Here is a 14,976-nt window from a genome sequence, read left to right on the forward strand (position 1 = left end):
TTCATTTCATTTCATTTCCATTATTATTATTATTTATTAAAAGTCTATATGGAACCAAGGTGGGTCAGTGAGTAAGATGTTTTCTCACTAACCTGAGGTTCCATGTTTGATCCCTGTGATGACCGAGAAAGTTCATCAGGATTTTCTGCCGCGGTTTCCCCTGGCCAATGGTACAGAGATGACGGCCAGGCAAGGGACAACGTATAGTCATTCGGATAGGACAAAAAGCAGAGTTCCTGTGTACATGTGGTGTGCATATAACAGAAACCTCGAAAGTTGGAATTCGATGCAAGAGTAGGTCGTAAAGACTTTCTGTCACCCTGAATCAATTTCAAGCATTTGATACTGATTTTTCAGCAGACGCAGGCCACATTTCAGGAATGTGTGATCTGATATAAGCCATCAATATGTAGTTCAACACAGAATCATTCCATCCTCGCGTTTTAACTCACTGAATTCCACTTGTCAATTACAGCAAATTACACTAGTTCAAAGCAGACTTCAAAATAATCGCGTATTTTCATGACAGAACATTAAGAGAAATTACTGCTTCAATTACATGCCCTTGAATTCACAAAATTCCATACGATCTGTTTTTAATTCAGACAAACTGTTTATAAAATATGCTTGGAACTCCGCTAAAGCCGAACAACATCACAGTCGAACATGATCAGGAATGGCTAAAGGTGATTTAGTGTTTATAAAAATCTTTATTGGATGTAGAAAATGTTTTTTGTCAGAACGGTAATGATTTGTTGTCGATCGTCTGATTTAAAGTTTTAATTCAGACATGTACACGATTTTATTTGACCGAGAATAAAAAAAACTGATGATGTGAATGGCCTCTTAAAGTCTAAATTGGTTGTGTCTTTTTTCATACAAGTGCCAGTATGTTGAAGATCCCTCGACAGATGGAAAGTGCCACTGCCCAGGTAAAATTACATTGTATGGCATAGGCTTGTTTCCATTAGCCCAATCGGGGTTCAGAACAGAAGGATATTAAACCCTCTTTCACTTCATTTCTCCCGTCTTTATTACGCCAGTCAGAGCAGAACAGAAGGTCATTAAACCCCATTTCATTTCATTTCACTTCATTTCTGCACATATGCAGAGTATGCTTTAACCACCTGTAATTCTGGATTTGGGGTGTATAGACTTCACCGACAGATGGTAGTCATTGTTCTTTAGTCTTTTATAAACTTTCTACACATTTCAGTTGTCTGGTAGTGTGACTCAACCTCTGACCTCTGACCTGACCCAAATATTCTCTCCATTGTTTTACTATTCACCTGACTGTTGTAAAACTTGTATCAACAATTTTTGAATTTGATTTTTGAACTTAGCCACCCATGATTTCTAGTTTGACATTTTACAAGACTTTTTTATATCAAATTTTTAAAAGCTAGGCCAGTTGTGATTTTAATACATTACAAACCTTGAAGCTCACCATTATTTAAATCTGATATTATCTTGTCCAAGACTTTAGCTTTTTGTAGGTAAGAGATTTTCAATACAATATAAATATCATTTTGAATTTTTTAAACCTCTTGAATAAATATAATCAGAATGCTTGTTTTCTGTTATATATTTGTTCAATGGTGGTTTTATCAAAGAAGAAAGAACAAATTTATTTTTAGCCATGTGAACTTTCCGAAGGAATAAATTATTTCTAATGCTCCAGAGAGGATAAGCACATGTTTCCCAGTGCACAATACTTATTACAATTAAAGGAAATAGAATGGGGTTTAATGTCCTCCTGTTCTGCACTGACCAGATTAATGATAATTTTTTGTCTCTTCCAAATGATTAGACAGCCTTTCATAGCCAGATTCTTCCTTCTGCATTGTGGCTCCTGCTAGATGAAGGGATGACATATGTATGAAATTAATGATTTATGTATAATAAGGTTGATCTAGGTGATGTTATTTTTATTAAACTGTAATCTGGTAATTTTCACGAATGAGAGAAAGAAGGAGGATAAATTAATGATTTGATCAGATTAAAGGGAGATAACTTGGTTGAGTTTTACAGTCTGAGATAAATTGTATTGATCAAGTAGAACTAATGATAAAAAAATTGTTGATTTTGTTATGGTAAGATAATGGCAGGAACAGAATAAAAGGGGTGGTGCTGACGGGGCTGCATCCTGGCCCCTGTAACATTTTGAACCAAGGGCCCCATATAATCTGGAGGGTTGGATGACCGAATGGTTAGCATGGGCACGTTGAATCATTAGGTCTGTCATTAAGTCAACTGGTGTGGTTTCGATTCCCCGGTTGTACTTGACAGGGGAGTAGGGTCGCCTTTCCAACCTCGTGGGTTTTCTCTGGGTCCTCTGGTTTCCTCCCACTGCTAAAGACTCCTATGCGCAAACGAATTATTGAAATAAAATTGAATCATATGTTAGTCCCGAAATGGCCTAGTTTGTGTCAAGCTCCCTCTTCCTCTCCCATGTAAGCTTAATCTGGATCTGGATAATTGGGGTTTGTCATTAAATGTTTGTGATGATGTATTGTTGCATGCAGCAGGGAATATTGGATTGTTTATTTAAATCTTTAACTTCTACGCAGATATCAGACGAAGTTTAAGATATAAATTCACTAAGGTCAAACAAATATAACTTTTATTGCTTGATAAATAAACATGCGCGCTGTATCATAAAGTCTGTCATTGAGTCAACTGGCATGACAAGGAGTATGTGACAAGAAGTAGGGTCGCCTGTCCAACCTCGTGGGTTTTCTCCGGGTCCTCCGGTTTCCTCCCACAGCTAAAGACCCCTACTCGCAATCGAATTATGGAAATAAAATTGAACCATATGTTAGTCTTGAAATGACCAAGTTTGTGTCGAGTGGACATTAAACCCCATTTCTCTCTCTCTTTTGATAAATAAATATCCTAGTTTATGTTTTTAAATTATAAAAGAAATGAAATGGGGTTTAACGTCCTACTGTTTTGCTCCTAAACTGGGCTAATGAAGACGGGCATACGTCATACAGTGTGCTATGAGGGAAATTTTGCCCGGGCAGCGGTGCTACGGCCTACTCTTATATCAAATTCCAACTGCAAAGGAATCTTTTACGTGCATGCCAATTTGTACACGGGACCTCAAATTATAAAAGTATGGAACTAAAAGCTTTTGAAAAGCTCAGTAGTTTTCGTTTTTAAATTATTTTTTCTTCCCAAGAAATTAGAAGCAAAAGTTCAAAGTGCTTTGGTCTCATGTGAAATAGATTTGATATAGATGACACGTTTAGTCCCATTTATTTATTTAAAATCAGATTTAGTTTAGAAAGCCAAGAACTCTAGATTATTTGATACTCTTGTTTATGACGAAGTTCCCACACGTTGTTTCATACACACAAAGGTTCCCACATATTGATCTCGACACGAGACATTGTCTTACTTTCAAAAATGGGTTTCCTTTTAAATCTGAATGTCTAAACGCCATTAATCTCGGATAGACATAAAACAAAACAAAAAAAAACTTCTAATAAAATTAATCATCAATATGATAAAAGGCTTTTGTTAAATCAGAAATAAATATGATTTTAACAATTCATGTGATCTTTACCGCTAAAGGTCTACGTTACTGAAGTCGTGTAGATAAAAGGTCTGTGTTATCAGATCCCCGGAGTGAAACGTCGGCAGTAAAAAGGATATCATTATATCGTATTCTTTGTGAACGAAAATAATTTGCAGAATTCATATAGCTACAAAAGGTTCAAAGTATCGTGTGGAATATTTTTGTCAAAAGTCAGACGACCACACAGATGTTCCTTTGTCTTGAATACATTTCTGTAATTACAGTTTAGTCTTTTAATAAAAATTGTCAAAACAGGTTAAAAAAAAAAAACCCAGAGAAATTAAAGGAATTTATCAACAGTTACTTTTATTTCATAAACTTATACAAACCCCAGAAATAAAGTTTTTGATTTTAGATTTTTTTAAAAAGAAATGTGTCTGGCTGGCCGTTGGGATTTGATAAAAAAAACCACAACTGATGTCAGTTGGTACTTCACATAAGATCTAGCGACATTTTGAATTTGAAGAAAAATAACCTGCTACTGTTAAGGCAAAATTCTCCTCCTACGAATTACACTCAGAAGAACCCTGTTTTGGCTATAAACCATGTCCTGGAATTTTGGGGAATTTCAAGACCAATTCCATTTTGTAAGGATATTAAAGCTGTTTGTAACATTCCTATACATATTCCAGCTTTACAGTGAAAACCAATCTGACTAAAATAAAAAGTATATTGGTATAAAAATGAGTAAAATCGATCAATCCTGATAGAAGTTAGGGATACACGTCTGACATAGGCATTTTGCCTGTTCCCTGATCTCCCATTCATTTATAGTGAATAAAATTATTTCATAAGATAGTTGATACCATTTTCACCCTCTTTTATTACAAGAATTTCCACTTTATCAAAGCATGACTGATGTAGATAACCATGGTCTATGACCATATCGTGTTATATAATAATGGCTACTGTAGCAATAAAGATGCCCTTGATGATAACAATCTGATTATATCAACAGCAGTACAGATAACTAATGAACTCACCTCAAGTTAAATGGGAATTAATTATATAGTCAAATTCAGTTGGAGGAGGGAGACACATGTGGTAATGGTATTAATCAAAAGAATAAAATAGCATGTGGGTTTTCGGCAAGGAGGGGAATGAGGGGAGAGAGAACCATGTAAATGGTATAACCAGTACTGAAAACAATAAAAAAGAAAATTTAATAAAATGAAATGGAGTTTAACGTCCTTTGTTCTGCTCATATACTGGGCTAATGAAGATGGGCATACACCATACAGTGGGCTATGAGGGAAATTTTGCCCAGGCACCGGCACTATGGTCTACTCTTATATCGAATTCCACCAGCCAAGGGATCTTTTACGTGCACACCAATGTTTACACGGAACCTCAGTTTTTCGTACCAACCGAATGACAAGACAGCTGTTCTTGTCAGGACCTCCATCCTACACTACTGACAAGGGGAAACCATGTCGGAAAATCCTAATGAACTTTCTCGGCCAATTGAGGGATGGAACACACGACCTCCAGGCTAGTGAGCCAGCGTCTTACCCACTTAGCCACAGTGGCTCCAATAAAATGGATTTGTGTTAGTCTCTAAATCTCTTAGTGTATTATTGATGAAACACAGAACACAATCTTGGTATGTAACTATTTCTTGCTCCGTGAAATTCCTATCAGGCATTTCGACCTGTATATAGATTTGAGTTAATGTACAGACAGTTCGAATTCTTTCTGGGAGGAACAATTAGTTCAGGGACTCATTAGTAAATAATATTTCTATTTATGGTTTGGTAATTGTCCTGGTATTCTACTTTAAAGAGGATGCCTGGAGGGTAAGGACACGACTACAACAGTAACTATTATAACGAGGAGATGCCAGCCGTCTGACACTTGGACCAATTAACTCATCTGTTATAAAAACATCTGGGACATTACTCCACATTGTTATTTCCTGGTATTGATTTCACATGAGGTCGGAGGTCAGATCAGATAGACAAAGGTTGAAGGTCAGATAGAGATGGATGAGGTCAGAGTTTATCATGAGTTATAGTTATAGAACATGTATTGCAGCCAAGGACGGATAGAGTTGAATCATCCAGGATGCTGTCGAAGGTTCACATTATGTAAGATTAAGATTAAGAGTAGGCCATTCTTACTATAATAGTTCGAAAAAAAATAATGTAAAATGAATTTATTGAAAATTTCATTCAAATTGCTCCATTGCAAGCAAAGATATTAGCTTTTGGAGGTTTGACAAGATGTGTGCATTAATTGCAGCCATGGCACTGGTTGTTCGAAGCTTATAGCCTCACTTCACCATTTTTAGATTAAATCAAAATATGGCTGAACCGTTCTAATCTACTTAATATCGGAGATATCCGATGGCATCAAGAGTTGATTATGGTCTTGTCATGTTAATAAAAGTCTAATTAATAGTTTACATAACATTTCAGGCCTAAAGAAAAACCTGCAATAGACAGATTTAGCTCTTGCATAATGTATGTTTAAGATACTAGTAATAATTTTAAAGGTCTATTCTTGTGCACTATCACTCTGTATACCAGGTATCTGTTTTTCTTAGGATATAGGAACCACGGTGGCTAAATGGGAGCCACAGTGGCTAAGTGGGTAAGATGCTAGCACGCTAGCCTGGAGGTTGCGTGTTTGATCCCTGCATTGGCCGTGAAAGTTCGTCTGGATTTTCCGGCATGGTTTCCCCTAGTCATTGGTGCAGAACGAAGGGTCTGATAAGGACATCTGTCTAGTCATGTGGATGGGATGAAAAACTGAGGACCTGTGTATACATTGGTGGCCGCGTAAAAGATCCCTTGGCAGTTGGAATTCAATATAATAGTAGGCCATAGTGCTGGTGCCCGGGCAAAAAATTTCCCCCATAGCACACAGTATGGCATATGCCCGTCTTCATTAGCACAGTCGGAGCAGATCAGAAGGACGTTAAACCCCATTTCAATTCATTTCATATCTTAGGATACCCGAAAAAAAACAAGACACAATTCCTTAGACAGTCAGATATAAAGAAATTACTGCTGGCAAAAACAAAGTCCATCCATTACATAATTGTGATTAAAAGCGTATTTTGAGCAAATCCTCTTATAAATAAGACTTCTGTTTAATACAAAAAATAACCAAACACATCAGAATATTAATCCAAAAACAGAAAAATTATCAGACCATAAAACAAGCCTTTGTTTGTTACGATACTAATCCATCAAACATTCCAAATAAAACTAATCAACTGTTAAAAAAATCATAATCCCCTTAAAATTTCCTTATTCCCCACATCAACAAGATTAACTTAATCCAAATGGAGACATTTTAGATATTAAAAAAATTATTAATAAAGAAATAATCTTTGAAGGATTTGTTCCATTTGTGTTAAACCTATAAAAGCAATTTGATGATGTGGACGAGACTGAATAGACATCATAAGTACAGGAGAGACGTCTACGTCAGACATTTGAAAAAAAATCTTGTAATTATTATAAATAATTATATATTACTATAAGCTATTAATTAGCGAAAAGAAAAGTTGTAACCATTTTAAAACGATCTTGTTATTATCATAAATAATTCTATATTACTATAAGCTATTAATTAGTGAAAAGAAAAGTCCTAACCATTTTAAAGCAATCTTGTAATAATTGTATATTACTATAAGCTATTAATTAGCGAAAAGAAAAAGTTGTAACCCATAAAGAAAATGTCCGCCTTTGAGCTTTGAACACTTAACTATTTAATGACCCTATAAAAGTAGTTAAGTGTTGTTTAAAGCACATTATTACACATTATTAGCCTTTAATATTGTTTGGCATCAGTTTTCTTTGAGGGGGTCATGGTGGCTAAGTGGGTAAGACGCTGGCTCGCTAGCCTGGAGGTCGGGTGTTTGATCCCTGCATTGGCAGAGAAAGTTCATCCAGATTTTCCGGTGTGCTTCCCCCTTATCAGTGATGCATGACTGAGGGTCTTACAAGGACAGCTGTCTAGTCGTTCAGATGGGATGAAAAAATGAGGACCCATATACACATTGGTATGCACGTAAAAGATCCCTTGACAATTGAAATTCAATATAAGAGTAGGCTGTAGTGCCACTGTCTGGGAAAATTTTCCCTCATAGCACACTGTATGGCGTATGCCCGTCTTCATTAGCCTAGTTCGGAGCAGAACAGTAGGACGTTAAACTCCATTTCATTTCATTTCAGTTTTCTTTGAATTATTCTCCTTGGCATCAGTATTGATAGAGTTAAGTATCATGCACGAGGGAGGATATGCATATACTCTTTCTAGAACAACTGCTCACACGTCTCCTTTTGGCAATTTCCCATTTGATACAAACACTACCAATCCTATTTTCTCACCCACGTTGACAAATGTTTAGATCTACTTAAAGAATACATCGTGAGAATTTATATTTATTAATACTCCACAAGCAATAACAAATAAATAGATTTCTATATTTTATCTATGGGTGACTAATTTAAGGGAACACGGATGACTAAATAGGGGTCAGGGTTTATTTATACTTTACGCTTAACTACAAAAAACATATCTTATATCCATCAATAATTAGGTGTCGCCAGCAAATTTAACACTACTCAAAAGACCATCAATGAATGAGTAGGGTTAAGATTTATTGAAATGAAAGGGGCTGAATGAGTAGGGTTATTGGTTTCTTGAAAGGGGCTCAATGAATTACTGAGATGTAATAGTACCATTTAATATAAGTACTATTCTTAACACATCAAACCCTTTTACAGGTGTTAATGGAACAGAGTCTCTCCGTGGGATTAAAAGCTAATAGGATTAGTGAAAGTTGAATAGGCTGGGGTATATCACTACTTATACCATAGTTTATTTCAAGGCTAATGGATTTAATAAGTATATTATTATTAGATATAAGTATATTATAGTTGGTGTGTTCTAATGACCGGGTTCATTCATAGTAGAAAATGTGTAAAAAAAATGTTTTGATGGAGTAGATGATACGGACGAACAGGGTCAAGATATACATTAGATCTTTTTCCATTACACTGCAAAGGAAGATTTTGATTTTATCGTTTCAAATCAAACTCTACAAGCCAGTGAAGCTTTTGTGGATACTTCTCTCATTGCAAATATGATTTGAATTAAGTTATAACTAAAACCTCCAGGAAATTATAACAGATTGTGAATTCTAAAATGGATATATCGATGTGATTTAATTCAGTGTATTTTACTGTCAACCTTTTTGTTCCATGTTTATTTATGGATGCATATATTCTAATCGCTTGTTTTATTTGATGAATATAATAAAGAGACAAGAAATATTTTGCCTGATATTCAAGGAATTTGTTTTAATTGATAAGTATATTGAGGCCAAGAGATGCATTAAGGAGATTTCATTTTTCTGGATTTAGCAGTAAAATTGACATTTATATACTGGTCTTATTGTAATAGGGAATTGTGTGTTGTTTATCGTTTCTTGTCATCGACATTAAGAGAAGAATAAAACCGGTGATCTAAGGAAATATTAAATGACTAGAAAGCTTTAGTTTTAATAAAACATAAATTGGTTGATTTAATTGAATTGGACGTATTGATTGGTTTTGTGATGTGGGTGTCCGTCTATATTTAAAGTATACAAGTAACGGATTTGATCAACAATTTCATTAAAAAATTAACTAAATTTACCAATCAAACTGACATCCACTTAATATTTCAAAATAAGAAATTTAGTCCTATTGAAATGGTTCAATCCGTAATAGAATTAACACATCAGATCGAGACAATTCAAATCTTTATTGTAACATAAAACAAAAAGATCTAGCTCCCTTATGCTAGGCTCCCACTATCATGATTCGTGCTACGATTGAAATCATGGTTTTAATCGCGGAGTAATTGTGGTGATCCTATCAGGTCTTATCATATATTTTGGTTAGTCGTAGCAGTTGTGTTGATCGTATCGAAACGTATCTGCATGTATCAGATCATGGACTCAATAGGGACAATCCTATCGTAACGCATCACATGACCGTAGCATTAAATACCCATCTGATAGATTAATCTGAAGACGAAGCTATCCTGTCTGTTGTTGAAATTGATACTTTGTCGGATGAGGAAGTTTTGGAGTTATTATTTTTACCTGCAGAAAGTTGTATTAAATTACACCCACGGTACGTTTAGAGTTTATTCAAATCCGTCTTGAGTGCATTAAGGATCGGCCAGTGTTGTAACAGAGGACGGAAGATATTCTTCAAAAACATTATGATGACAGTTTTATAGGTGTCGAAAGTCGTGGGAGTTTAATATCAGTTGTGTCATGTCATAAAAACACTGAATGAAAGAAATTATATGTGAATATTTTTTAAGATTTGTATTCACGTTGACATAACAGTAGTATTGAAAATCTGTGAAGTTTGTGAAGTGATTTTAATTTGTCTTGAAGATGCTAGACATTTTTTGAAACAATATTTTGAAACCCTGTCTGTGACTGGGATAAGATTGAAGCTGAGTAGGATAGGTTTTAAGATTAATATGTTTTGTGGATTACATGTTGATAAGATAGAAATGGGACAATTAGAAATATATGTAAAGAAAAGGTAGGAAATAGGAATAATTTATTTGTATGTACACGGTAGCTGTGTTTTATATTCCATCAGGATCACTTATTCATTAAGCCACTATGCAGTGTAACCCTGGTATCATTTAATCTTGTGTATCTAGCACTAATTTCTTTCACATTCGTCTGATATCCAATCTTTGTTTAAAAATTCGTAAAAATCGTTTAAAATCACCATAAATCGTTTAATTTGTACTTGTGTCCAGTTTAAAGCTGACTATTCAATTTTGATTAATGTGTGTCCAATTTATAAGTATTTAATTTCCTGACCACTGTTAAATGATGCCCTGGTTACAGTGGTGCCTCTTGCGATTGGGTAATATCTTGATTGATTTCCAGATATTCCCTTAAGAGTTATGAAAATGGGTTGAAGCTATGTAGTGATAAGCTGAAAAATTTTGGATAAATTCAAATTTCAATCAACCATATACAACTACTCCTACTAGTCAGGTTTTATCAGACTGATCAGATTGATAATAAGGAATGTTCGAATGGCAAATTACCGAACTACCCATGGTTGACGAGGTGGTCCATCTGCCTTGATGATCGTAACCCACAGCCTTGAATCACAATGATTGTGTTTTTGTGAAACAAATTACCGCATGTTTGGCCCCTAACAAGACGTTAGCATTGACGAGATGTGAAACATAATTTCTTTTGTCTCCCATTTAGTTCAGGAGGGCGGTTTCAGACAAAAATCTTTAAGATCAATAGACTGTCGGAATATGTCATGTGACTATGTTGAAATTACCCAACAACAACAAAATTAATGATAACCTTGAGAAATCTCAAACAAGGTCATTCTGAAACAAAAAATAGTATTGATGTTGGATGACAAATATGGAGGAAATGAGAACGATACAAATGTGAAGAGGCCTGAAGAGTAGGAGTCTTTAATTAACTTCTATGCAAGTCAAGATCTTCTGGCAGCACCCGGTTGTGTATATTTTACAATGATTGCATGGTTATAAACGTTGACTTTGACAACGAGTGTGGTTTGCAAAAAGACATGTATGACAATACTAAAACTTAAAAAGTTCATCCTGTTTTGAGATGTAATCATGAAATTCTTTCAGATTTAGAATTCTGAAAAACAGAAACCTACCTAATTATGTGCAAGATGACATAAGCATTTACACTCCCACCCTCAAACATCCTCGTGTAGAACCTTCAACTCCCCCTACACCTTCTCATCAAACAACTTTGCTCCCCTTTCCCTCACCCATCCCACTTAACATCCTTGTATTATTTTTAATATTTTGACATATAAATGATTTTTTCTTTTGTTTTTCAGATGTGACAGTCCATTGACATTAAAAAGCTACAGGTAAGACTACTTTATAGCTTATTTTAAAAAAATGATGAACAAAAAAAATGTCATTCTTACAGTAATACATTGTTAAACATTGTGATTCTTACATTCAAACTTTATCAAACATTATCATTCTTACAGTCAAACATTGTCATTCTTAAATATTGTCATCCTTAAAGCCAAACATTGCCATTCTTGCAGTCAGACATTTACACCTCATGTAAACTGATAAAACAAAAAAATACAAAAAATGTTCTATAAAATCCTACTAACTCCATTTCAATTAAATTTTCACAAAACAAAATCAATTGAAAGCACTTATTTTCAGCTAAACCAAATACTGTCTTTATTATTTGAGTGAATCTAATACAGTTTCCACTGTCTACCTTTTTATTAAATCTATATGTTTTGTTGCCTGGCAACCTATCTTTATTGAATCTATAGATCAGTTATTAGCTTCATCAATGGAACAATAAAAACAGTTAAAGGAGCTAAATCGCTTACATTTGGGACCTAGAAATTAACACAAGTGGGTCGCAACTCATATAATACTGTAATATGAATGTATATAAACTAATTTACATTCAATCGTTTCCATTTTTACTCTAATTTCAAATCAGTTATGTTCCGTGAAATAAGCCAGCAGTCTCAATCGAATGCAAATTCCTAGCGTCTGGTTATTCCAGTCTACATACGCTGTTTGGTTTGGTGCAATATGTCTAGCCTCGTTCCTCGAGTCTCTTGCTAGAACTGGGGCTGAAAAGCATTATGGTACACAATGCTAAAATATTTATTTTGTCTTAAATATTGGATATCAGAAGCCCATCTTTTTCCGGTAAGATCACAGCATCAATGTTGTTTTAAATTGACAAATAATTTGTGTTTTCAATGTTGAAGATTTTGGATGATATTGAGTTAGAGACTTAGCTACTTTAAATCCAGAGTGTTAGTGATAAATTATTACTTTTGCCATGCAATCACTTCAGAATATTTGTCCATAAGCAGACAGACGACATGATATTTATAAACTCACGAAACTATTGGTTGACCCGCGTCGTTTAATGTCAGACTTTTAATTATCTTGACGCCTGCCGGATTTTAGCGGAGGTTTTGTAAAAGATTGAAGTTTAATCGAATAATTGATGTAATTGTAGACATCTGATTGGTTAATAGATTGGGAGCACCTGTCATGTTCGTATTAGAATAGATACATGTTTGAAATGACCAGGGTGTCTATTGATTATAACTGTAAGTGATTTGTGTATACCACAAACTTCAAACGCTGAACTAGACTGATCAGACAGAATAATCTTAGCGTAAATTTATCTGTCTGTTACTTGCAGGAGATTAATGCCTTGACAATAATATTTCTGGACTTTTTGAACATTGTTGCGTTGGTGGAACACCTTGTCCAAAAATAAAAGGTATAAATTCTGGACTCATTGGTTACCAGAAATTCAATATCATCAACATAGTTTGGAACTGTGTTAACTAAATTTGTCAAAAAAGAAATAATAATATTCTACTGTCTTGAATGGTGGCAATCAGTTGAAATTTGAGAAAAGTCTTAGTTCATCTTCAATTGATCGAAGATGTCTCTATAAAGCAGAAGTAGCCCACCAGTTGAGCCTGAAAAAACAAAAAGAGAATTTTCTGTAATCTTTGAAGTGAGCTGGTAGAAAATTGTGGAAGTTGACATCAAAGAACATTAGAAATTGAATTCTAAAGTAATGGAATGCTATTTATTGGGTAATGGCAGTTTAAAATACGAAACATTATATGAATGTAGGACGGAATGCAATCACTTGTGCAAATATTTAAAGTTTCAAAATATGCTAAAAGTCATCTTAAAGTTTGTATTGTCTGTGAAATCAGCCGTCTGCAATTCTCCATCCAGTTCATGGTGTTTCTTGAGAAAGATCTATGGTCTATTTATATCAACGAAGAAAGTAGAAAAAGTCAATTTGAAAATCTTTCAAACGGAAATTATTGGAAGACGTTTAGATGCAGTTGTTTAAATATCTGATTATCTTCTTAACGTGAGATTTCCAAGACAAAAAAAAAATTGGATTGTGTTCGTGAGATGGTCGCATGCTGACAAATACTGCAATCGACTATCATTATATCTGACTTGAGTATGAACCAGAAATTTTTAGCGCAACTTAACTTTTTGTACAACAATACAATACGACAAAAATTTACGTCAGTATGAAATAAAAATTGATATAAATTTATAGACACTTCGATTTATTGTAATAGTTCCACTTCAATAAATTCTTCAATATTTTCTCAGCTTTTTAATCTTAAAAGGAAGTCTGAGGATTTATATTTTTTAAACTGCATAACACTTTTATCAATAATTCATACATTGATTTGTAAAATTGGTTAATTGTCTTTCAACAAAAACCCATTTTGTTGAAAAGAAAATCATGACTTAGTCTGAAATCGTACATGACAATTGGTCCGTCTAGAAGGAAAGGAATAGAGGTAGACAATTCTTTTTCGTAAAATAATATATCCTCCACATCTCTGCCCGGAAACGTTATTTGTTAAACTGTTCCATGGGTCTCAAAATAAAAATTTAAGTTGTACATGTACCTGACATTTATGAGTTTGTGCTTGACATCGGCAATACTATATACCGGAAAACACCGGAAAACAACGGAAAACACCATGTTATACAGAATACCGGAAAACTACGGAAAACACCATGTTATACAGAATACCGGAAAACACCGGAAAACCACTAAATACCGGAAAACACTCTAAATACCGGAAAACACACTAAATAGGTAACAAAGAGCCTGGCCTTCTGTTTGCAGAGAGTTGGGGTTATTGTTAGGGCTAGGGTTAGGTTTTTCCGGTGTTTTCCAGAGGACCAGCGGTGGGTTAGGGTTAGGTTTTTCCGGTGTTTTCCAGAGGACCAGACTCCGAGTTACCTATTTAGGATGTTTTCCGGTATTTAGTGTGTTTTCCGGTATTTCCGGTATTTAGTGTTTTTCCGGTGTTTTCCGGTATTCAGTATAACATGGTGTTTTCCGGTTGTTTTTCGGTGTTTTTCAGTGTTTTCCGGTGTTTTCCGGTATATAGTATAGCCCCTTGACATGTATTAGTTTAAACAATCCCGTCTTCATTAGCCCAGGTTAGGAGCAGAACAGTAGGACGTTAACTCCATTTCATTTCATTTCAGTTTAAACAATATTTTATTCATTTGAAAAGGTTCTAACAACAGGCAAAGCCTATATAATTTCTTTCCCAGGACATGCATTGAAAATATAAATAAAAACACAAAAAATAAATAAATCTCTGCCTGATAAACTGACAAACAACACAGAAATTATTCCTGACGTTATCTGTGACCGGTGCCTTTATTCCAGACTTACTGTCCAATCATACTAGATACATATCCTAGCTTCTACCGAGATGTAATTTTGAATAATAAATCATGGTTATAGCGTGGAGACCTGCACCCACGAGAGAGCTATATAATACAATGACAAT

General features: G+C 34.6%; 1 protein-coding gene across 5 annotated transcripts in view; it reads left to right on the forward strand.

The window, feature by feature from the left end:
* LOC126828853 (rap1 GTPase-activating protein 1) overlaps positions 1–14,976 on the forward strand; it is a 211,360-nt gene that overhangs the window by 121,815 nt on the left and 74,569 nt on the right. For all 5 annotated transcript variants that reach the window (XM_050558903.2, XM_050558901.2, XM_050558900.2 and 2 more), the window contains one exon: positions 11,458–11,490. In XM_050558903.2, coding sequence (XP_050414860.1) covers positions 11,458–11,490 — 33 coding nt within the window. The remainder of the gene's footprint in view (positions 1–11,457; positions 11,491–14,976) is intronic.

Source organism: Patella vulgata, chromosome 7 (assembly GCF_932274485.2).
Source record: "Patella vulgata chromosome 7, xgPatVulg1.2, whole genome shotgun sequence".
In the NCBI taxonomy this organism is placed as follows: domain Eukaryota; kingdom Metazoa; phylum Mollusca; class Gastropoda; family Patellidae; genus Patella; species Patella vulgata.